Raw genomic sequence first — 23,803 nt, 5'->3', positions numbered from 1 at the left:
CGGCTGTATTTCACGTGTCTCTGGTGTTTTTTATTTTCAGTTCTAAACAGAAACAGAACCTGGGTCAGTCCTTATTACTTATCCATGAATTACAGTTTGAACTGTATTTCTGCATAGTGGTTGGTGTAGTGGGTAACACCTCTGCCTTCTACGCTGTAGATTGGGGTTCCCCACCTGGGTAAACACCCTACACCATACCAATAAGAGTCCTTGGGCAAGACTCCCAACACTACCTTCGCCTTCCTGTGTAAAATGATCAAACTAATTCGTTCTGGATAAGAGCGTCAGCCAAATACTGCTGTAAATGTAAAAATATCCATGTTTAAGTTTGTACACTATGTGCTGACTTAGAAAGCTTTTACTTACAAAATCAACAAAACACATAATTTGACCAAGGGTGTTTAAACTTTGCCCTTTATCACTCTGCCCTGAGGTTCATCACTGGAGATCCGTACAGAACTCACCACTGTGAGCTGTATGCGAAAGTTGGGTGGCCCTCTTTAACGGTACGAAGGGAAACACATTGATTTTTATTTATAAGACTCTCTCCGGTCATTTGCCAGAATATATCACTTCATTGATGAATACAAATAACAGTAATTATCAGACTCACTCTAGTAATTGGATCAGCTGCCAGGTACCAAGAGTTTTTACTGAACTGGGAAAATCTGCTTTTAGTCACAGCACCAGTGAGCTGGAATTCACTACAGGACACACTAAAACTCGGCTCACTGGTGTCACTCAGTCATTTTAAACTTTTAATATCAAACCTCCTACAGACAGCCTGGACCTGTTTTACTTAATCATATTTATTCGTAACTTTTATTTTTGTGTTAGTTCTCCTTAGTTCTTTATCTCTTTTTATTTATTTATTTCCTCTCATTTTATTTTTAAGGTTTTTTTTAATCATTACTTTTTTAATTTGTGATATTGTACTATTAACTCATTTCTTATCTCTTTTTGATCTTAATTTCTTACCATTTAAATCTCAAGTTCTATTTTTATCACTGTTATTTTAAACTTTCCTTTAATTTAAAATGATTAAATGTAGTTATTATTTTGAGTCAAAAAAAAGGTTGATTGATTGATTGATTGATTGATTGAAACTTGCATGTGACTGTATTTGAGGTTCTCATATCTCATTTCCACTGAACACAGCTACGGACAGTTTTGTTCTGTTTTAACCCTGTAAAAGGCCAGGGCCCGACAGCAGGCCCAAAATTTTATTCCACTCTTCTATAACTGCACGCAGCTCCTTTACTCTCCTGTTGCGGCTCCACAGCAGAATTAGATCTGTAGGTAAAAATACAATAATCCTCCTTTACAGTAAAATAAAGCTCTGCTGATCGTTCTAACACAGTTTTAACAATAAACTGCCTTAAATACTGGAGTTAATGGAGCCTACACCTGCTAATTCACCCAGCGCACAGACTGCTGGTTATCAGACAACAGTCTTGCCTAGCTAGTAGCTAGTAGTAAGGTAAATTGAAAGATTTAATTTTGCTAGCAGTGATAATTTGGAGACAAATGGCCTTACTTGCATTTCTAATCACTCCAGCTGGTGTCCTGATATGTTTAGTCTGCAACAAGACACTGTCAAACACTAAAAAGATGTGAAGCTGAAGTCAGATTGTCATTTGCCTGCTCCTTGTTCGTATTCTCCCCACCTTAATTGGGGTAGCAGTTACCTTCTGCCGCCTCAGGCACCATTTAAGGTGTAACGGAAAAATTCCATCATGAAGCTGCAAAGGACAAGCTGACTTCAGCCTGCAAAAAGTTGAACATTGAGAAACTATTTCCTGCCAGAGATGCGAGAAAAGCAGCTACATCTGAGCTACAGCTTAAAGCAAAGCAAGTAAGTCTGCATTTTTATGTTATTTTTTATCCTACGTTAGTACATTAGCACACACTGAGACATACTTACAGCCAAAATGGTAAAATGGACAAAAAATAACATGGCTCCCAAGATGGTTTGATTTTTGTTAAAAAGGACAAAATGGCTCTTCTTAACATGTGGGTTGTTAAACCATGTTCTAAGAATAGTTCAACCAGTTTGCTTTGGAGTCCATGTAGTTACTGAATGAGCCTTAGTATGTAATAAGCCTGGATTTTAAGGGGTTAACATTCTTACGACGCCCACCTTCACCTCCCAGCTTTAACCATGAGCCAAAAACAACACAGCATGTTGCTTCTGCTGTGGGCTAATGCTACACATTTCACTAAATAACCTGGATCCCAACAAAAAAGACAAGTCAATGTCTACATCAGAAGCACTAACATTATAAGATGTGTGATAAAAAGTTGTACGGTATGATGTTTTGATAAAGTCACAACATTTCAAGAATAAAGTTGTAATACTTCAAGATAAAAAGTTGTATCATGTAATATTTTGATAAAGTCAATCTTTCGAGAATAAAGTTCTAATATTTTGAGAATAAAGTCATATATTTCAAGAACAAAGTCTTAATATTTTGAGATAAAAAGTCGTATAGTATGATATTTTGATGGTCATAATGTTTTGAGAATAAAGTTGTAATATTTTGAGAATAAAGTCATACTTTTCAAGAATAAAGTAATAATATTTTGAGATAAAAAGTACGGTGTGATATTTTGAGAATAGTCATAATATTTTGTTAATCAAGTTGTAATATTTCAAGATAAAAATTTGTATTGTGTGATATTTTGATAAAGTCAGTGTTTTGAGAATAAAGTTGTAATATTTTGAGAATAAAGTCATATATAGAATAAAGTAATATTCTGAGATAAAAAGTCAAATAGTGTAATAATGTGATAGTCATAATATTTTGAGAATAAAGTTGTAATATTTTGAGAATAAAGTCATATATTTCAAGAATAAAGTAAAATTTTGAGATAAAATGTCGTGCTATGTGATATTTTGATAGTCATAATGTTTTGAGAATAAAGTTGTAATATTTTGAGAATAAAGTCATATATTTCAAGAATAAAGTAAAATTTTGAGATAAAAAGTCAAATAGTGTAATATTTTGATAGTCATAATGTTTTGAAAATAAAGTTGTAATATTTTGAGAATAAAGTCATACTTTTCAAGAATAAAGTAATAATATTTTGAGATAAAAAGTACGGTGTGATATTTTGAGAATAGTCATAATATTTTGTGAATCAAGTTGTAATATTTTGAGAATAAAGTCATATATTTCAAGAATAAAGTAAAATTTTGAGATAAAAAGTCAAATAGTGTACTATTGTGATAATCATAATATTTTGAGAATAAAGTTGTAATATTTCGAGAATAAAGTCAAATATTTCAAGAATAAAGTCAAATATTTCAAGAATAAAGTAAAATTTTGAGATAAAATGTCATGCTGTGTGATATTTTGATAGTCATAATATTTTGAGAATAAAGTTGTAATATTTTGAGAATAAAGTCAAATAGTTCAAAAATAAAGTCAAATTTTGAGATAAAATGTCGTGCTGTGTGATATTTTGATAGTCATAATATTTCGAGAATAAAGTTGTAATATTTTGAGAATAAAGTCATATATTTCAAGAATAAAGTAAAATTTTGAGATAAAAATTTCATGCTGTGTGATATTTTGAGAGTCATAATGTTTTGAGAATAAAGTTGTAATATTTTGAGAATAAAGTCAAATATTTCAAGAATAAAGTAGTATTTTGAGATAAAAAGTCAAATAGTGTAATATTGTGATAGTCATAATGTTTTGAGAATAAAGTAATATTTTGAGAATAAAGTCATATATTTCAAGAATAGAGTTGAAATATTTTGAGATAAAAAGTCATACAGTGTGATATTTTGATCAAGTCATAGTATTTCAAGCATAAAGTTAATATAATAAATAAGCCCGTCGTTGGCACATGGATGTAAAGTAAGTTAGCATTGCTGAAAACAAATTCAAACATCACCTTGTATGTCAATAGTGTGCAGCCCTAGGCAGAACCTTTTATTACTAATATCATCAATAGTGACAGCTATAGATATCAGTGCTACAAAGGCCCATACTGCTATAAGAGTTTACTAGCAATGTACTGTGCAGCCCTGACACACATGCAAACACACTTAGAAACATGAACAGATTTTTCTCACAGATTGAGAAAGAGCTGATTCAACTGGTCTGACTCACTGTGAGTGCGGCACTCGTTCCCACACTGACTTCTTCATCAACCTTTTTTTTTCCCACAAGCAGCCCGCTAGCTCACGACATCTGGCAGAGCAAGCACATAACCTGGCCCTCCTACACCCTCCCATAACCTGCTGCGTGATGTTCCTTCTGACCCCTGCGCTTATTCTTGCCTACCCTCGCTTACTCAATCATTCACTCAGTTTCAACAGAAAAATGTGACATGATTCAAATGAGCCATTTTCATATTAACACAATATCTCACTTAGAAGTCATTAGAATCTCTAATATGATGCTAATATAACATTATGTTTCAAATAATTAGTAAAAGCATTTTTAGATTATGACCTGAGCTGTAGATGATCTCACGAGGCCAGACGTGATTTCCCAATGAGAATGTCTGGGGACAACAAGGAGAATTTCTGAGCTAAATCTGGGTGGGAATGTCAACTTACTAAGGTGGCAACAAACTGAGTGTCAAATTTCTAAACCAATCCAACACCTCAGGAACGAAACGGTAAGGGGCGGGTAAAAGAAGCAAAGTGTCTCAGGTTAAAGGGGCCTTCCAGCATAATGTTAGCATTTGAAAAGCATTTATCATCTTATGTAATATTCTGTAGCACAGCATTATATCCCCAGCCTCATCAGCTCAGTATTCAGATTTTTATGTCATTTTCATGTTGTTGTCTGAGCAAAATCTTGTATCTCCAAAATGATAACTTTACAGGAAAAGAAAAAAACCTTCTTTACTTTTAATGTAAGGCAATGGAACCAAACTTTTTTCCAAGTCATTTTAGGCCATTTGTTTTGGTCCATTCAGCATGAAATTTACAGACAATAAATACAGGCCAACGGGCACTTTTAAATTTTGTTAAAAACTGAAAAACGACAAAAATGGAGATACGAGGTTTTCACCATTATCAATGGTTCCAGCCACTGATATGTAGGCTAATAAATACATGCGTGGTGTTAGCTAGCATAGCACAATTCCTCCTTCCAACAAGGTTTTCTTGGCAAAGACACAATTTAGCACATCTACATGTAAAAAATGCCTAGCATAGTGGATAACTACACACTTAGCCTAGCTGGATGTGATCTTGTGGCAAGAATGTGAATGTGGTGGGATTGTAGGCTTTTATGGGGGGAACAAAGGCAAAGCTCAAAGTAGGGGTTGATGGTGCACTCATCAACACTGTCTGACAATAAGCCTGTTTGCACATGGAATGTAAGTTAGCATGGCTGAAAACAAATTAGTGGCTAAATTGTATTATTTGAATATTTATTTTAATTATCTAAAAAACTGGCTAATGTGTGTACTACTGACAATTGCATGCTAATGGATGTCCTTTTGGTAGTTTTCTTCGCTTCCCTTTTCAAACATGATTAACCAGTCCCCCAAAACTAACCCCACACATCCAAAAGTGTGTAGACACCTGCTTATCCAAAGTTTCTTCTGGAATCAAAGGATCATACACTATATATTGAACATCGCTATGAGAATTGGATTGCATTTAGCTGCAAGAGCATTAGTGAGGTCAGGAACTAATGTTGGATTGTTAGTTATGGTTGACTGTAACTCCCCAAAGCTATTGGATGGAGCTCTGTCAGAGAACGTAGATGCACTGCTCCATAGCCCAGTGCTGGTTGGGCAGTGGGGGCAGTTGTGGGCTTTGCACCCCTCTAGACAATGCTTGGCATTAAGCATAGTGAGCTAAGGCTCATACTGCTGTTTCAGAGCTTTCAATTCTATGGGTGCTTTTCTATGGAGATTATACAAGCTGCTTGAGTGAAGTGTCTGGATATTTATGGACCTACAGTGAAACTTGACAAAATGGACTTTAAATAGATTACAGCATATTTATATTTATCATTTAATTTCTTCTTATTGTGTCCAAATACATTACACTGCAAATAATGATATCCTTGCAAGAGAACCCACCTTAAATATCGTTAATATTCATATTTAAGATTGTTGTAGGAATACTTGTAAGACTATAAGACTTTGCTAAACATTTATACTCATTTTCTAATTTAATTTCTTTTACCGAAAGTGTCTTGTACTGACCGATAACTTTACTTGTTTCAAGAAATAATGCATATAAAACAATTTATTTGTAGAATAGAATAGAATTTACAGCCATTTGTCTCTGTGTTTGCACACTGTGAAATTAGACCTCTGCATTTAACCCATCCGTGCAGTGAAAAACCCACATACACGCACACTAGTGAACACACACACTAGGGCACAGTGAGCACACTTGCCCGGAGCAGTGGGCAGCCTGGGCGCCTGGGGAGCAATCGGGGTTTAGGTGCCTTGCTCAAGGGTACTTCAGTCAAGGGGATCGAACCAGCAACCTTCTGGTCACAGGGCTGGTTCCCTAACCCACAGCCCATGAGTTAGAAATAAGTAAATCTTATAATATTCCTACAATGATGTTATAATGAGAAATATGAGATGTAAATCTTATATACAAGATATATTAAGACATTCTCATTTGCTAAGATCACATTTTTGGTATACAGCTTGGAAACGACAAGTGATTGCAAACGTTTGAATGTGGCTGTAGTTTCCCACCTTGTTGAGGATGATGATGGCCTCTTGGTTCACTCCGGTAATGTTGAAGGTGTCCCCCGACTCACCCTCCAGAATGGTATATTCCAGCTTGGCATTCTCTCCCAGGTCAGCATCTGTTGCCGAGATCCGGCCCACCTCCGCCCCCGGCACAGCCAACTCGGAGACAGAGAAGAGCCAGGTGCCTGAGCGAGAGAGAGAGAGAGAGAGAGAGAGAGAGAGAGAGAGAGAGAGAGAGAGAGAGACCAAAACAGAAGGACAAAAGCCAGACAAGTTAGAGACAAGAAAAGATTTCAGACGCACACCGGCAGTCACATCAAAGCTTTCAGCAAATCAGAACGTCTCCTTTCGTCCTTTTGTGTGACTAACAAGCTCGGCTGTCAGGCTCGGATGATTGGCAACTGGATCCCATGGCTTTCTCCTCGCTAATACCACCGCGCAGTGACCTTCCCTTACCAAGCCCTCCATTAAATCAGCACATTAACTCTCCGGTGTGCTGATTCACTGCCGTACTGTCAGACTCTGTGATTGTGGCTCTCTGTATGTGTTTTGTCACTGGTACACCCCATTCAATCCATTCTACCACTTTTCCCAGGTTTTACCTGCAGTGTGACTGAACTGAAACACTAAGCATATACAGAGTGTTCTAGCAAATGAGCTCCAACTGCAGTTGCACAGTAAAGAAAATATATTATATGCTGACGTATATACTTACATAGATTATGTTATGATCTGTTTAAACCCAAGACATTCATTGACCACTTTATGGAAGACTATACTAATACTGGCCTCCCTTTGATCAAAAAACTGCCTTAATTCTTTATGGCATTGATTCCACAAGATGTTAGAAAAATTCCTTGGAGATTCTGGTTCATATTGGCATGATTGCATCACACAATTCCTGCAGAATTTTCTGGTGCACTTCCATGCTGTATGTCTCCTGTACTACCACATCCCAAAGATGTTCTGTCAGATTCAGATCCAGAGATTAGGAGAACACTGAACTCAATATCATGTTCAAGAAACCAGTTTGAGACTCTTGCTTTGTCATAATCATGCTGGAAGAAGCCTTTCGAAGATAGGTAAATTGTGGCCATGGTCAGCAACAATACTCAAATAGCATTCAAGCGATGACTGATTGGGGCAAAAGTGTGCCAAGAAGAACATTCCCCACACCATTACACCACCTCCACCAGCCTGGACTGTGGACACATGGCAGGTTGAGTTTATAGATTCATGCTGCTGCGGCCTAAAATCTGTTTGCCTCAGCAGAAATTGAGATTCATCAGACCAGACTACATCCAGTCCTCAGCTGTCCAGCTATAGCGCAGCCTCAGCTTTCTGTTATTGGCTGAAAGAAGCGAAACCCAACATGGTCTTCTGCTGTTGTAGCCCATCCACCTTAAGCTTTGACACATTGTTCATTTGAACATGCTTTTCTGCTCACCAGCTCATACCATTCTGAGTAAACTCTAGAGACAACTGTGTGAATATTTCAGGAGAGCAGCAGTTATAGAAATACTATCATGCCACAGTCAAAATCACAGAAATCACACTTCTTCTCCACATCTGCATGACTTTAAGCTTGAAAAATTATGTTTTTGTTTGTTTTAAAAGTAAACAATAAAATATAATGACAATTGTGAGTTTTGACCAGACCAGTAGCCATTATATCTTTAGAGTTGAACTACACAGCTCATACAGAGGGGAATCCTAGACCTTCTCTGATTTATAGGAACTATTACATGTATGTAACAGTAGTCAAATTGTTTTTAGACTGCAATTTAGTAGAAATGCTCTTATTTCAAGTTTTGATTGGAAACAAAAGGGTTACATTCTGGAATCGGCCAATCAAAAAATGTCCAGTCAGAATTTTTTTCCCTCTCGTATCAAGTATGATATAGCCATGCTGCCTCCCATTAGTTAGGCCTTCAGGAGCTGAACAGAAAGTCTTACATGTTAGATTAGCTATCAATATAATAAGGAAGTGACAGTGGAATCAACCAATCACATACTGATTTCAAATGGATGGAACCAATTTCAACAGCAAAAAATGTCACTCTTGGCTGTCTGGAAGTCCTAGATATGTGACTGACTGAATACCAGCACTAGCTTAACCAATGCAATGTCAGCAGCTCTATATCAGGGATTTTTACTGAAAGAGTCACTGTAAAACTGTTATATATATATGGGTAAATATATGTGGTAATGCCTGCTACAAGCTTCAAATGTCTGTGTTTAATTTAGAACTGCCAAATGGTAGTTTAGCTTAGCACTAAGCTATTTTAAAAATCCCATTGAGGTGCTAGCAGAAATCAGCAGTAGAGGTGGAGTTTTCACTTATGGCCTGAATTGAAGGCCAAGCTCTAGTAATCATTGTTCGCCATTGACAGCAATGCGCAGTTTCACTTTTAGTTAGTTCAACATTGACTTTACTGACTGTAACCCTGCCTCACATTGTCTATTATTGGCTGACGCATGGGTACGTCTGGCTGAGCCAGAGTACAACTCCATAATTTTCACCCACTGCTAGACTGAAAACATACTCAATGAAAGTACACCCATGCAATTTACAATGCCTTTGCAAAGACACAGTCCTGCTGTGCCAAGTCAACAATCTTTCTCACGTTACTGTGGGGGTTAAACCACTCAGTACTGAAGGGGGCGATAAAGAACAAATCAAAACATCTACAATAACAACAGAATGTGTAGAGAGAGGAATAGCCACTCAATAATGTCTCCTGGGTTTGTAACACATTAGAGGGTGCGCCCGAGTGAGTCCAAAATGAATGAGATGCTATGGAGCTTTTATGAAAAACCATAAATTGTAAATGCTAAATCATTTTTTAAAGAGAAAGCAGCATAAAATATTTCAGCACTGCTGTTATATTAAAGAATGCTTTTAAACTGCAGTTGTAGATCTTTCTAACAGCTCAAGACCAAGATCAAGATGTCAGCGGGTGAAAACTATTTCACTCACCTAATGAGCTGCTCCACTCGCCAACCAATCAGCACTCAGTAGCAGTAAGTTCAGTGATACTTTTTTTGATCCCACAAACAGGGAAATTCCACCTCTGGATTTAACCCATCCGTGAAGTGAAACACCACATACACGCTAGTGAATACACACACACTAGAGGGCAGTGAGCACACTTGCCCGGAGCGGTGGGCCTATCCATGGCGCCCAGGGAGCAATTGGGGGTTAGGTGTCTTGCTCAAGGACACCTCAGTCACGGACTGTCGGTGCTGGGGATCGAACTGGCAACCTTCCGGTCACAGTTCGACAGTTCCCTAACCTCCAGCCCATGACTGCCCCCCAAATGCTAGCATCCTACAAAATCTGTTTGCTGTATAAAATCAGGATACAGCTAAGTTTCCCTTCATTTCACAAGAAAATACATCCTTCTACTTCCCAAAACTAAAGAAAAGTCTAGCAAAAATGGTGAACAGCAACTCCATTCACCCATTGATGACTCGCTTGAGGGCACCTTCTAGCATTTTGCATGATTTTGATTTAATGAGAGAAATAGGAAGTGGCCAGGATTCCACCTGTAAAATGAGCTCAAAACTTAACATATCAACATGCTGCTTTCCTTGTTCTACTGGAACGAAGAGGCAATGATGTATCCTGAACACATTTACAAGGAGCTCATCAAACTGCTGGTCTGCGATTACAGCTCACCAGACAAAAGTATGCTGACAGTACAAGACAGCTTGTTCAAGATTGCTTGTCTCTATAGTGCCCCTTGCTGCAAAGCTCAGAGGTATTTTTCTTGTGTTAAACTGTGAACGCCACACATTTGATATCCATCAAAAAAGGCATTGCTGCAAATTGCTGGTTTTTTTAGGGTATGTTTGTGTGCGGAGACTGATGTAAGAGGGAAATATGTAAGCTAGCGGTTGCTATTCTTTTCGGGGGACAGTCATGGGCTGGAGGTTAGGGAACCAGCCTCGTGACCGGAAGGTTGCCGGTTCAATCCCCGGAGCCGACAGCACATGCCTGAGGTGTCCTTGAGCAAGACATCTAACCCCCAACTGCTCCCTGGCCACTGCAGATTGGGCTGCCCACCACTCCGGGCAAGTGTGCTCACTGCCCCCTAGTGTGTGTGTGCTCACTAGAGTGTATGTGGTGTTTCACTGCACGGATGGGTTAAATGCAGAGGTGAAACTTCCCCGTTGTGGGACTAAGAAGGGTCACTTAATCTAGTGAAAGTGAATCAAAAATGACAGGTGTGGAGACCGTTCCTGTCCTACTGTATCTTTAGAGCTGGATTGCACAGCTTTGAATGTAACAGCTGAGATTAGGTTCTTTGCCATTTTGTTCAAAATCTACATGACTGACTGACGCCCCAAGCAAATTTCATGCATGGGCCCCCTTGCCTCACCTCATCTGCATTAGGAGAAGCTGTCACAACATTAAAATGTGCCAGTTTTTTTGTTCCAGCTCCATAATTATGATGCTTACTTTCACCATGCCTTCATCTCCAGCATGCAGCAAGCTGTGAATATGAATACTAGCCACATGACTGCTTATCAATATACTGTATGCAACTGGCCAAAACTCTAATGTTTCTTGCATCTTGGCTGTTGAATTTTTGTAATGGACTGTTTTTGATTAGTGTGGAACACATACATTATTCACACACCATTCAAATCTGCACAAATGTCCAGTCATAGAATATTCACTCTTAGAATAATGGAGAAGTTCTGGGTTTAATGCGTGTTTTATTCAGGCCAGAAGATAGAAGAGAAGGAGGGAGGGTGTACTTAGCATACATAGCGGACCTCAGACCACTTTCTATTTCTCTTTCAAGACATTGCAGCGTTTCTGAAATTTCATGTGTTTTATGGATCAGCAGTGCGTTTGTTCAAGTGTAGCCATGTTGATGAACGTGTTTTCTGAATGTGCGTCGCATTTATGATGATCTGCAACATGTTTTTCACCACAATGTGCACGGGGTCTTTATGAACTCCCTTGGCTTACTGCATTTATAAAATGCTGGCCAACACAAAATATGATAAAATACACACATTTTCAAGTTAATGTTAATATATGACATTTTTTGTCATATAACAGTGAACATATGACAACAGCACTTTTTAATGCAAACTGTCGCTTTATAAGTACTTTTTGGTCACCAAATTACCACCACAAGTCTTATTTGGCATCAATCCAGTGGTGCCCCTCTGCTCACGCTGGGGCTGAATTTCAAACGGCTCCCTGCTCCCTACATAGTGCACTACGTAGGAATTTAAATACTGGATCCTGCAGCCCAACGGTGCAGGGACTAAGACACATCCATACTCGATAAATGATGGACTATTTAGCTGTAAAGGTTAGAATTTCATAAATGTGTGTACACCATGGATTTACAATGGCTTCGAACATGAATCGTCAGATTTTAAGACCGGAACTATCTGTTTTAAAATCATGAATACAGTACTGTGGAAAGTCACGCTTAACTTAAGTTACAGGAGTTTAAACTGGCGCCTCTTTTATGTTCATGACGTCAGTAAGCACAAACAGTCAATGTAGTTTGTCAGTAAGTCACAAACCCATTCGCACTCAGTAGCGGTAATGCTAGCATTGGACTGTCTGAAACCTGTTTGCCATAGAAAAAAAGGAAACATTCAGGTTTTCTTTGTTCTTTTAGTGAAATATATCATTTTACTTTCTAAAATTAAAGGAAAGTTCTGGGCAAGTCATTAGAAACTATTTTAACATTTAAATTCTAGCAGATTAGCTCCATCTGTCACCCCCCACACCCACCCCCTTTATTGAGGACTCGCTCGTAGGCACCCTCTAGCATTTTGCAGTCATGTTTTTGATACAATGTGGGAAATAGAAAGTGGCCAGGCTCCTCAATAACCAATTCCTGGAGAATGACCGGAGCGCTACGACTTCTTCTTCTGTTTTTTGGAAGGCTAGACATTGTGGCCTCATGCTGTTCGTGCTGTTTGAGCGTATTTTGATGCAAAGTAAAATGTGTAAATGTTCAACAAGATATGTCGATTTTAAGAGCATGCATAAATGGTGCTCACTAGCTAGTCAGTCGCTAGCTATTTGGCTTGGTATGGTTGTGCCTTGTTGATTAGCGAGCTAAGTATATAAGCTAACTTCATCAAACCTACATCGGTTTCCAAATTCCAATTTTAACCCCTTAACCAGGTTCAGCAAAATAACAGCTATGAAAGGAGGGAGGAGAGAAGGAGACAGAGGCCTAACAAAAGAATATCAACAGACATGATAATCCAGTCACTAACAGCTTTCTTCAATAAGGCCTCAGTGTCTGTTTTTTTAATATCATAACCAGTGATATTATACAGCACCGCTCACAGCTTTAACCACACAAAGAAACAACAGCCTGAGATCAAAGTCAAAGTTAAAGCTCCTCTGTGTCCCCAGACTACAAACAGCTCAGATCGTCAAGAATACATGAATATTAGACTTCCTCATATCTACATGGGTTCATGTCAGGCCTCCGCCTGACGTTATTGAATTTCCAGTGCTGCCGCTGTGTGGAAGGGCCAGTTAGGGTGAGCAGAGGAAAAAAACGGGCAGTGGGTTCCACAGGTCTATGAGGAGAAACCAGTCCTGTGTTATTGCAGTGACATTAAAACGCTCAGTCACTCCACCAAACCAGGCGCAAGCACTTGCTTTGAGCGACGGTTGGCTGAGATGAGGCTCGACTTGAAAGCAGAGAGACCATATATCTCCAATTCGGCTGAGCTATTTTCATCAAAATATAAAGCGAAGGTGGGATGGTTACCTCACACACACACACACACACACACACACACACACACACACACACACACACACACACACACACACACACACCTACACACACACACCTACACACACACACACACACACTCAAATACAGAGTCAAGGTCGGACTGATTCATATGCAACAGTATTCCAGTAATACGACAGATAAATACCACACAGACACAATCATGTGCACTCAAGGTCGTTTACTGTTTTATATGCAACAATACCCACAAAAGACAGTGGTTAAATACCACACCCAGGTTTGTATTCCTATTCAAGAGTTTGACTGTCATATGACCTTAAAGCGATACTCCAACCAAAATGACCAATTTAACCATGGCTACATCTCGTGTAATCAAATCTAATTTATTTTCGGAAAAGACAAAGTTTCAACAGGACTGTAAGAATGTACAAGTCCAAGGCAGGTGGTGGCAGCTGGGGCATGGGCAGCTGCTCTGAAGTGGGTAGCAGGAGGGTTCGCCAGTCGGTCGTCCTTCAGTGTCCAGCTGGACATATGGGTGATTGTATACTCGGAATCACGAATCACGCCTACTTGCCTCTTACAGCGGTGCCACAACCTCTAGAGCGAGGTTTTTTTGGTTTTAAGACCAGAAAACTCCCTTTTTGATGATGTATCTTGAAAGTGGGAGGAGTTTTTGGAAAACAACAACCACTTGAATGTGGATATTTGGGGACGGGCTGTTTTTTGAATTAGCTGGTGAACACAGGAGGAGGTCGGAATCTCTAGGAGGCCAAATGTGTTATTGCAACTGAATAACTGGTATTTGTCTTCAAATGATTAAGTAGTATTATTAAGTATTAACTAATTTTACTAATCACTAACTGCTTTACACAAAATTCAATGTATTTTTGGTGAAAAATAGAATTAGAAGTAGTAGAACACAATGTTCCATCTTCCTGAGGGACATAGCATTGAAGCCCAGTCACCCCTACGTGATCTCATAATGAGAAAACGCATCTGGGGACAACTTATTAAAAGTTTGATGCTGGATTGCAGTGAAATCAGCCACAAACATGGGTACTCAACTATTGGGGTGGCCAGTGGATTAGCTGTAGGAGAGCTGGAGCCTCCAATTGGAAGGCTTCTGGTTCAAATGCCAGCTCTGACTAGGTGCACCTGGTTCTGCTCTTCAGCAAAGCCCACAAATTTCTCTAGAAAATGGTCGTTTTAATGTCCAGAGTACGAAAACACCAGCAAAAACAAGCTAGCTAATGATAGCCCGATGATAGCTAAAGTATATTCTGGTTTAATGTGGCTTGTTTTCTCTTGCAAGTGGTAACTCATGTAATGTTTTCTACATGCATCATACATTGGCATGCTTAAAGTTTGATTGAGTGATTAGGAGAAAATCTAAACAGCTGCTTTGACTTGTGGTGGCAAATTTACTAGCAGCACAGCAAAAAAATGAGCTAATTTGTCATTGTGTGACAGCCAATCATAATACTGACACTCTCCACATCATTCGAAAACGTCCACTTCAATTATTCCTCCTGTCACTGATGAGCAAGCGTTCCACTACCCATCATTACTTTGGTCAAGCTTTTAGATTTTTAGCAGTGAGCTAGCTTCATGACTGTACTTTGACTTGAAAGTTTGGGGACCTGTAGAAGTGAGACCTGATATTTCAACAAAGAGGATGCTCATTTGCAATGGCAAATATACAATGTCAGCTGCCAAAGTAAAAAAAAAAAGCATCATCCTTGGTGGTAACAGATCTGTGAACTGTCAACTTTCATGTATAAAGTCATCAGAGGTAAGATATAAATGAATAGTGCTGTTGAGGTGCTGCATAGCCATTAAGTAGCATGCAGTGATATCATAAACATTCCCTGATTATCCAAAAATAAGGTAGCCAGGTAGGACTTACTTACTTACTTACTTACATGTGCCAAGGAGCAGATACCTTGATCCACGCCTGGTTCCCACCTTAATATGACCCAATTTCATTTCTTACTTATCCCTACCCCTTGTTTTCAAGTGTCACCTTGCCCTTTGAAACTGAGTTACAAGTTTTAGTGGTTGAAACTCTCCCTACGAAATGGGACCCTCAAATAAAAAACAATATTACTTCATTACCAAGCCACTAGTGCTGCTCTGTAGATGACCCTGCCAGTCTGCAGTGACAGCAGAGGAGGTTAAAGTTCAGCAGCCTGACTGCTGGTCTTTAGTTCAATTTGGGTATGCTGGGTATTGTAGTGAGAGAACGTTGAAGGAAAACATGACAGCGTTGTAAATAAACATTGTAAATAAACTGATTAGGATGAGAGATATAATGCTATGCTACAGAATATTACATAAAACAACAGTATAGAAAACACAAGTTCACCCTGGAATACCACTTTAACCCCAGGAGCCAAGAGGAAACCTTTTGGCTCTTTTACTATTCCAAAAAAAAAGTCCCTTTATTGCCAAACAAAAACCCTCATGCAGAGCAACCAACTGTCAAACAACTTCACATATGTTCATGCTTTCTGTCATCCAAGGGACATTTGGTCTCCACAAAGAGCTAAATCTATGGCCACAAACACACACACACACATACGCATGCAGGGGTTAGACCCAGTAACAGCAGTGTGAGTGAATAGAAAGCAGCGGTGACCATGTCTGCTGTCACTTTCAGCTTTCTTCTCACACCGTCTCCCTGCTAGCCACATAATCATTCATCATTTTCCCAAGCCTCAAACAGAGAGGCTCTTCTTTACACACACACTCACACATACACACACAGGAGCACAAGCCCTGTCCACCTATCACCCTCCAAATCACAAATCAAGCCCGAGGAAGGACAGAAGTGAACAGGCGAGGCCCCAGTGTGATCAGACGCGATTATTTGCGCTGGCCTTCAGAGGCCAGGGTTTAGCGGGCCGATGAAACAGCGTGGAGGAACAGGCTCAATTCACTGAGGCTCGCAGCTGCAGTTCCACTGGGCCACTGTAATTGTACTCAGGAGGAACGATCGAAGGCCTCTGCTGCGCTTACACCAACCCACTTCAAAGATCCATCTAAATTCTCCGGCCTCGCCTGTGTAATAAAGGGAGCGATTTTTCTGGTCTGTTCCAATGATCCCCGCAAACTCATGAATCTCCAAGCTTGACCTCACAAGTTGAACTTGAAAGGCAGGTAAACGATGCAGTCAGTGAATTCATGAAATCTGAGTTTACTGCAAGAAAGTTGCCCTCGAACGGCTGAGGGTCATACATTTCTGTGGTGAGCTTGAGCAGCTTTCACATTAACTGCAGTCAAGCCGAGCATATATGGATCATTCTACCGAATCAGTTCAACAATAGAAAACATTTAAAAAAACTGTAATCAGATCTTAGATATTTACAATGATTGTTTTGATCTATTTGAGACATAAAATCATTTGTATTTACATTTTTGGTATTTTTTCCTTTTCTTGTTTTTACCATCGCTTTTGTGTCTTTGAAAGTTTTTTGTTTTTGCTTTGTTTAAAGTGGAAAGATTTAAATTGTGAGTTTAAATTTTAAATTTTAAATAAAATATTTAAAATGCCATCCCAAGTGACATCACATAAATAGTAATAGTATATATATATATATATATATATATATATATATATAAATAGTAATAATGCTTAGACACATCTTATTAATGGATGGAAACAAGATGCCAACGCATGGCAATGACTTAGTATGATGTGGGAATGAGATAATTAAGTTGTGGCCACAACATAGTAAGGCATGGGAAAGAGATCATGCCTTACTAAGTCATGGTTACGCATTAGGATCTCGTGCCCATGCCTTACTAAGTTGTGGCTATGCACTAGGATCTCATCCGCACGGCTTACTAAGTAGTGGCCATGACATAATTATCTCGTTCCCATGCTTTACTATGTCATGGCCGCATTATTTTTATTTCTACAGGATGTCACCAGCAGGGCTCCATGGTCCCACAATTCTCTGAAGGCCTAGAAGGAACTGCGGGATTCCCACTGTTATTTACAGCCAATGGCCACTTGAACACAAGCAACTTATCAAGGACCAACATCATGTTTTGTTTACATGATACATCCGTTAGTTTCCAATGACCATCCAACTAGTAGTCATGGTTTAGTGATCAGAGAAATGTCCAGCTTTATGAGTAGATGAGAACCCCCCCCACATGAAATGTGGCCTGTGCAAAAGTTATGGCACCCCTTTAGTTCGTGTTTTTTTCCAGCAAATAAAGGAAATTATTTTCTCTGTTAACTCGTTTTCACAGAGAACTTCACCAAAACAGGTAATTTGACTGGAGCTGTCAAACCTTTTCCATATGACTGTGTTGTTCATGTGATAAATATACTAGTTTTGGTGACCTCAGCTGGATTTGTCGGCGCAAACTGTTACTCGAATGGAAAGCGGGGTCACGGAGAGCAGGGAGTGATGGACAGGAGGAGTTAATTAGGGGTCTGCGGTTTAATATAGCTTTAGCTCAGTAAACATACAATACAATCAGTCTGGGGAAGAGGGAAGGAGGGAGGGAGAGAGAAACAGGTACATTTAAGACATACAAAGGCTGCATACAGTAGAACGAAGATGCTCGCGGGAAGAAAGAGGCAGAACCAAAGCTGATTTAAAGAATTAAAATATGACAGAAACATGGCCACGTATTAATGTAAGGGCACCCATGATAAGAGTAAGAGAATGAGAGACGGAGACAGGCTGAGACTTAGGAAAACTGTGGCCGAATGGTCTTATCTGCAGAGGAGGCGTTATGCTGCTGTGGAGAGGGGTACATTGAGTTAGCAGAGTCATTAAAAAAGTGTCTAGCTGGCTAAAGCTTGTCCACCGGTTGAAAATAGCTTGAATAAAATCTGCATCCATTTAGTAAGAGTCCAGAACACTTACAAATAGGAAAGTGGAGGGGAGAAGGGAAGGTGTATTAGCAGTGTGAGTATAAATCCTTCTGGACAATGCATTTTAAAATCATGTGGATGGCAACTTATGGAGATGTTTATCAGCTGTAGAATATGGATCAGGAATGCATTTTTTCTGTTCTTTTGCCAAAATGTACCGTAAATTGTCAAAACATACCCCATAACAACTGCAAAACACTCATACTACTTCAGTGCTGACACATTAGATGTGATTGCCCAGCTGTTCTCTATGAACAAATGTATCCTTGATAGCAAAACTGAAAATGACCATTTCATTTGCTTTCCACTTCGCCAGATGGGTCCAATTCAGGAATCTCACACTCGTTCACCAGTAGTGAGCCATGACTAATGGAGTTAGACCTTTCGCTTTGGGCTATAAATGTACAAAACTTGATCAACTATATGTTAGTGCTAAGATATCAATGGTGCACATGAGCATTTTTGCCTGTTCTAGACTAAACAGATATTTGACACATTTAATTTAGCTCCTCCTTGTGCAGTGTAGTACAGTCATGCTAGAACAGGAAAGGGTTTCTTCAAGCTGCTGCCACAGTATGGAGGTATATTTGTGTTTGTAAGCTGTAACATTAACATTCACAGGAACTAAGAGGTCCAAATCCCAAAACAGACCCAGCTCAATATCCCTCCTCTGCCAAACTTTACCATTAGCACTAGGCATTCTGGAAGGTAGTGTTTTTAGGCACCTAACCCCCAACTGCTCCCTGGGCGCTGTGGATAGGGCTGCCCACCGCTCCAGGCAAGTGTGCTTACTGGCCCCTAGTGTGTGTATTCACTAGTGTGTATGTGGTGTTTCACTGCACGGATGGGTTAAATGCGGAGGTGAAATTTTCCTGTTTGTGGGATTAATAAAAAGGTTGACAGGCGGATTTCTGCGGCGTCTGCAGTAATGCGGACCCTATACCGGTCCATCATGGTGAAGAGAGAGCTGAGCCAGAAGGCGAAGCTGTCAATTTACCAGTCAATCTACGTTCCGACTCTCAAATATGATCACGAGCTTTGGGTAGTGACTGAAAGAACGAGATCGCGGATACAAGCGGCCGAAATGAGCTTTCCCTTAGAGATAGGGTGAGAAACTCGGCGATTCGGGAGAGGCTTCGAGTAGAGCCGCTGCTCCTCCATGCTGAGAGAAGCCAGTTGAGGTGGTTCAGGCATCTGGTAAGGATGGCCTCTGGATGCCTCCCTAGGGAGGTGTTCCAGACATGTCCGACGGGGAGGAGACCCCGGGGAAGACCCAGGACATGTTGGAGAGATTATATCTCTCAGCTGTCTTTGGAACGCCTCGGTATCCGTCCAGAACAACTGGAGGAGGTGGCGGGGGAAAGGGAGGCCTGGGCCTCTTTGCTTAGGCTGCTGCCCCCGCAACCCGGACCTGGATAAGCGGATGATGATGGATGGAGGGATGGGATTAATAAAGGACATCTTAATAACCAAATTATTAATAACAGACTAAAAGTAACTATTAGCTTTCTACCATTCAAAAGAATGTGTCACTTAGTAAGTGGTTAATAATTGAAATGGTTCCATTTATCAATGTATAAATATTCAATAATTATTAGCAGTTATAAACAAACTAATCAGTTCCAGTTCCACTCACTATTTAGGACTCCCACAATCACACGATACCACCAGCGCTAGGGGGGCAAAGGCTAGCACAGGCTTCCTCCAAGACCTGTGAAACACCACATCTTTTCAAACTGCCGCTAACGCAACATCATTGGACAGCTGAATGCGCTCAGGGGAAAGCACCAACCACCCAGATAGCAAGGCCAACTGTGCTCTCCTGGACTCCCATTCTCCGATAATTGTAAACATGTTAGTTGATTACACTGTCACTTCTTAATTATGCTGGTAGTGAATCTAACATGTAAGGTCTTCTGTTCAGCTCCTGAAGTTCTAACCAATGGGAGAGCTCACTTGACTGTATCAACCTAGATATTATGGGGAAAAAAAACCTGATTGGATCATTTTCCATTGGACATGTCAAGATTTTAACCTTTTTTGTTTCCAAACAAAACTTTAAGAAATAAGCATTACTGCAATGCATACTGTTTCAATACAGCACACTGTATATACGATTATATACAATAAGAAAATGAACAGAGAATTCTCGTAAGACCCAGGAGGCCCTGAGGGTCCTTCACTGACACACATGCACACATTACTGCAGCTGCTTTCATATGCTCAGATTTTCAGATTTTTTTGTACAAAGCTCTATAACAGAAGTAGATTATGCAAAACTTGTGCAGTCGCACACAGAGAATACATTTGTCTGGGAAATCCTGTAGGAAATCTTTAAGTGAAATTATCTACGAGGTTTTACATGCATCGGCATCTGAGTGAAGCATCATAAGACTGAAACGTGTGCTGGAGGTCAGGAAACATTATAACATTTCTCAAGCTTTCAAAAGGAAGCTGCAATTTAGATGAGTGTAATTTACACATAGAGTCGAAGGCATTTTGGCAATCAATGGAGAACGTTTTCTATACAGATGGCAAAGATTTTTGGCAGTTTGTCCATGGGCAAATGGAAAGTTATGGAGGTTTAAAATGACAATGATGTAAAATTACTTCTAACAGTATGGAAAACTGATGGACTAGTGCTAAGCAAAGTGGGTCAATAACCGGAAGGTTGCGGGGAATGGTTGCTTCTGGCGGTGCCTCTGGTAAGGCACTTAACCCCTCACTGCCTGAGGTGATGCTGCCCTGCTGGCAAACTAGTACTTTTCCCAGACTGGGCATAGTCAAGCAAGAAAACTGACCGGTTTTCCTTGCAAAATGAATCAATAAAGTGTAAATTTATGGGCAACATTAGCCATTCAGCACTCAAAAATACTGGTGCCAAAAAGGGTTCTTTGCAAAATGACATAGAAGAACCACTTTTTGTTTTGGTTCTTAAGAGTCAATTTAGCCATAGACGCTAACTATAAAAACAATAAATGAGGCTTTACTTGAAAGTACTCATAGTGAATAGACAGATGGTGTCAAAGGCCAAAATACAGAAAAAGACAAACAAACAATATCAGACAACCACATCTAAAGGGCTAAAGACAAAAAGCCAAAGTCAAAAGGTCACAATGACCCTATGCTAAAGCCCAGGCTTATATACTAAACTAGATCTAGCGATATGACATGCGTCACATGTGAAATGGGTTAGTATTCAGGTGAACTGGAACGTTGACTGGTGGATTGTGGAAGTTCATGGGTCATGTTATGTCCGAGTTTGAGCTGCAGGAAATGGGGTCATGAATGTCAGAGCTGGGAGGATGCATGGCAGTATATTGCACTTGGTTGTGTGATTTTCTATGAAATATATATCTGGCTGCTGTCAGGAAAAAACCTTGTATCTCCAAAATGGTAACTTTACAGGAGAAGGAAAAAAACCTACTTCACTTTTAGTGTAACCAGTGGAACCAGACTTTTTTCCCAGTCATTTTGGGTCATTTATTTTGGTCCATTCCTCATAGAATTTACAAACAATCTAAAGGACAACAGGCATTTTCAAATGATGACAAAAACTCTTCTTCTTCTTCTTTCGGCTGCTCCCTTTTGGGGTCGCCACAGTGGATCATCTGCCTCCATCTTGCCCTATCCATTGCCTCCTCTACTTTCACACCAACCATCTCCATGTCCACCTTAACTACATCCAAACCTTCTCTGAGGTCTACCTCTTCTCCTTCTACCCGGCAGCTCCATCAAATGATGACAAAAACTAAAAAACAAGAAAAAATGAGCAATCGAGGTATTGTTTCCACAGCGGCGATATGCTGTACTTGGCCATTATACTGGGACTGTTATATTATGTTTACAAGTATTTATTTACATCATAATTATTTCTAATGACATCATAATCTGATATACATAACCAGATGTGTGTCTATTCATTTATACTCTGTGTCTTTGGGACTAACACTGCAAGTAATAGTAGATGAACTGAATAAACAGACAGAGAGGAGAGGCTGGTTGACAGTGTATATTGATGATGGTATCATTTTGAGTTGCTCTTTTTTCTGAACAGTTATGAAAGTTTTCTTTCCATGTGACTTTACTGTTGTACCACTGAGTGACTGGCTCATTAGCTTCTGCAACGAGTGCAAACGGTTCTTGTGTCTTAGGGCGTTTTTCGGGAAGCATAATGTGTTGCTCTGCGAGAAATTATCTGATGTTTGAGGATTCGAACAAGTCGCGTTGAAAACGTGAGGCGGGTATCATGTGTCGGTGTTTGAAAAACTGAGAAAACCAATCCGTTGCTGTGAATACAGCTTTCCCGCAGATAACAAAGGTGATGCCTATGCAGCACTCGCTAGCCCCGCGCAGACAGACCCCAATTCACGCCTATAGTTCAAACACTGTCTGTCAAAATATTTTCTTTGTATGTTTGCAGGGGGAATTTCATCTGGTTAAAAATGTCTACATAATTCAATATAAACAGCATAATTTAATGGTTTGACATAAAACACTCTTCTTAACAACACCAAATGTCTTAACAACATGCTATGTGATATCTAAAAATAATTAGAACAATATTTTCCAGTGAAAAAATCACAATCATACCACCTAATGCACATGCTTAGGCCTAAATTCGGTTCTATTCTAACTGTAGATACATTTTAAGTCATGAAAATACATATTTTCATAATTGAAATAATACAGATTTAATTTAACACTGTTTGTTACTGCAAACATACTAATATGGAGCCCCGCTGGTGATATTCTGTATAAATAAAAATAATGCATGGCCACGGCTTAGTAAAATGTGGGAACAAGATAATTAAGTCATGGCCACGACTTAGTAAGGTGTGGGAACAACATAATTAAGTCATTACCACGACTGAGAACGGCATTGGAATATGATCCTAATGCATGACCATGACTTAGTATGGTACTTTCATTCCCATGCCTTACTAAGTCATGGCCACGACTTAGTAAGGTGTGGGAACAACATAATTAAGTCATGACCACGACTGAGAACGGCATGGGAATATGATCCTAATGCATGACCATGACTTAGTATGGTACTTTCATTCCCATGCCTTTCTAAGTCGTGGCCAAGACTTACTTACCCCATTCCCACGTCTTACTAGGTCATGGCCAAGCATTAGGATCTCGTTCCCATGCCTTACTAAGTTGTGGCCATGACTTACTTATCCCATTCCCACGTCTTACTAGGTCATGGCCATGCATTAGGATCTCGTTCCCACATGTTAAGTCATAGCCACGCATTGTTTTTATTTATATGAGATATCGCCAGTAGGGCCCTGTATAGTAATTAGCTCCTTCTAGTGTGGGTTCACAGTGACATAGAGGTAGGTGATATGACAAAAACATCATGTCCTGATAATCAAAGAATTTTTTATGATAAATTATGCATATTACAGTACTTTTACACAAAGATGGAACACACTAGTAGTGCCACATTTTA

General features: G+C 39.6%; 1 protein-coding gene across 6 annotated transcripts in view; it reads right to left on the bottom strand.

The window, feature by feature from the left end:
- LOC108442582 overlaps window positions 1-23,803 on the bottom strand; it is a 298,955-nt gene that overhangs the window by 58,119 nt on the left and 217,033 nt on the right. For all 6 annotated transcript variants that reach the window (XM_037531975.1, XM_037531973.1, XM_037531982.1 and 3 more), the window contains exon 6: window positions 6,694-6,875. In XM_037531975.1, the coding sequence (XP_037387872.1) occupies window positions 6,694-6,875 (182 nt within the window). The remainder of the gene's footprint in view (window positions 1-6,693; window positions 6,876-23,803) is intronic.

Source organism: Pygocentrus nattereri, chromosome 2, assembly GCF_015220715.1.
Source record: "Pygocentrus nattereri isolate fPygNat1 chromosome 2, fPygNat1.pri, whole genome shotgun sequence".
Taxonomy (NCBI): domain Eukaryota; kingdom Metazoa; phylum Chordata; class Actinopteri; order Characiformes; family Serrasalmidae; genus Pygocentrus; species Pygocentrus nattereri.
Note: the sequence above shows the minus strand (reverse complement) of the source record. Positions and strands in the feature narration are given on the sequence as shown.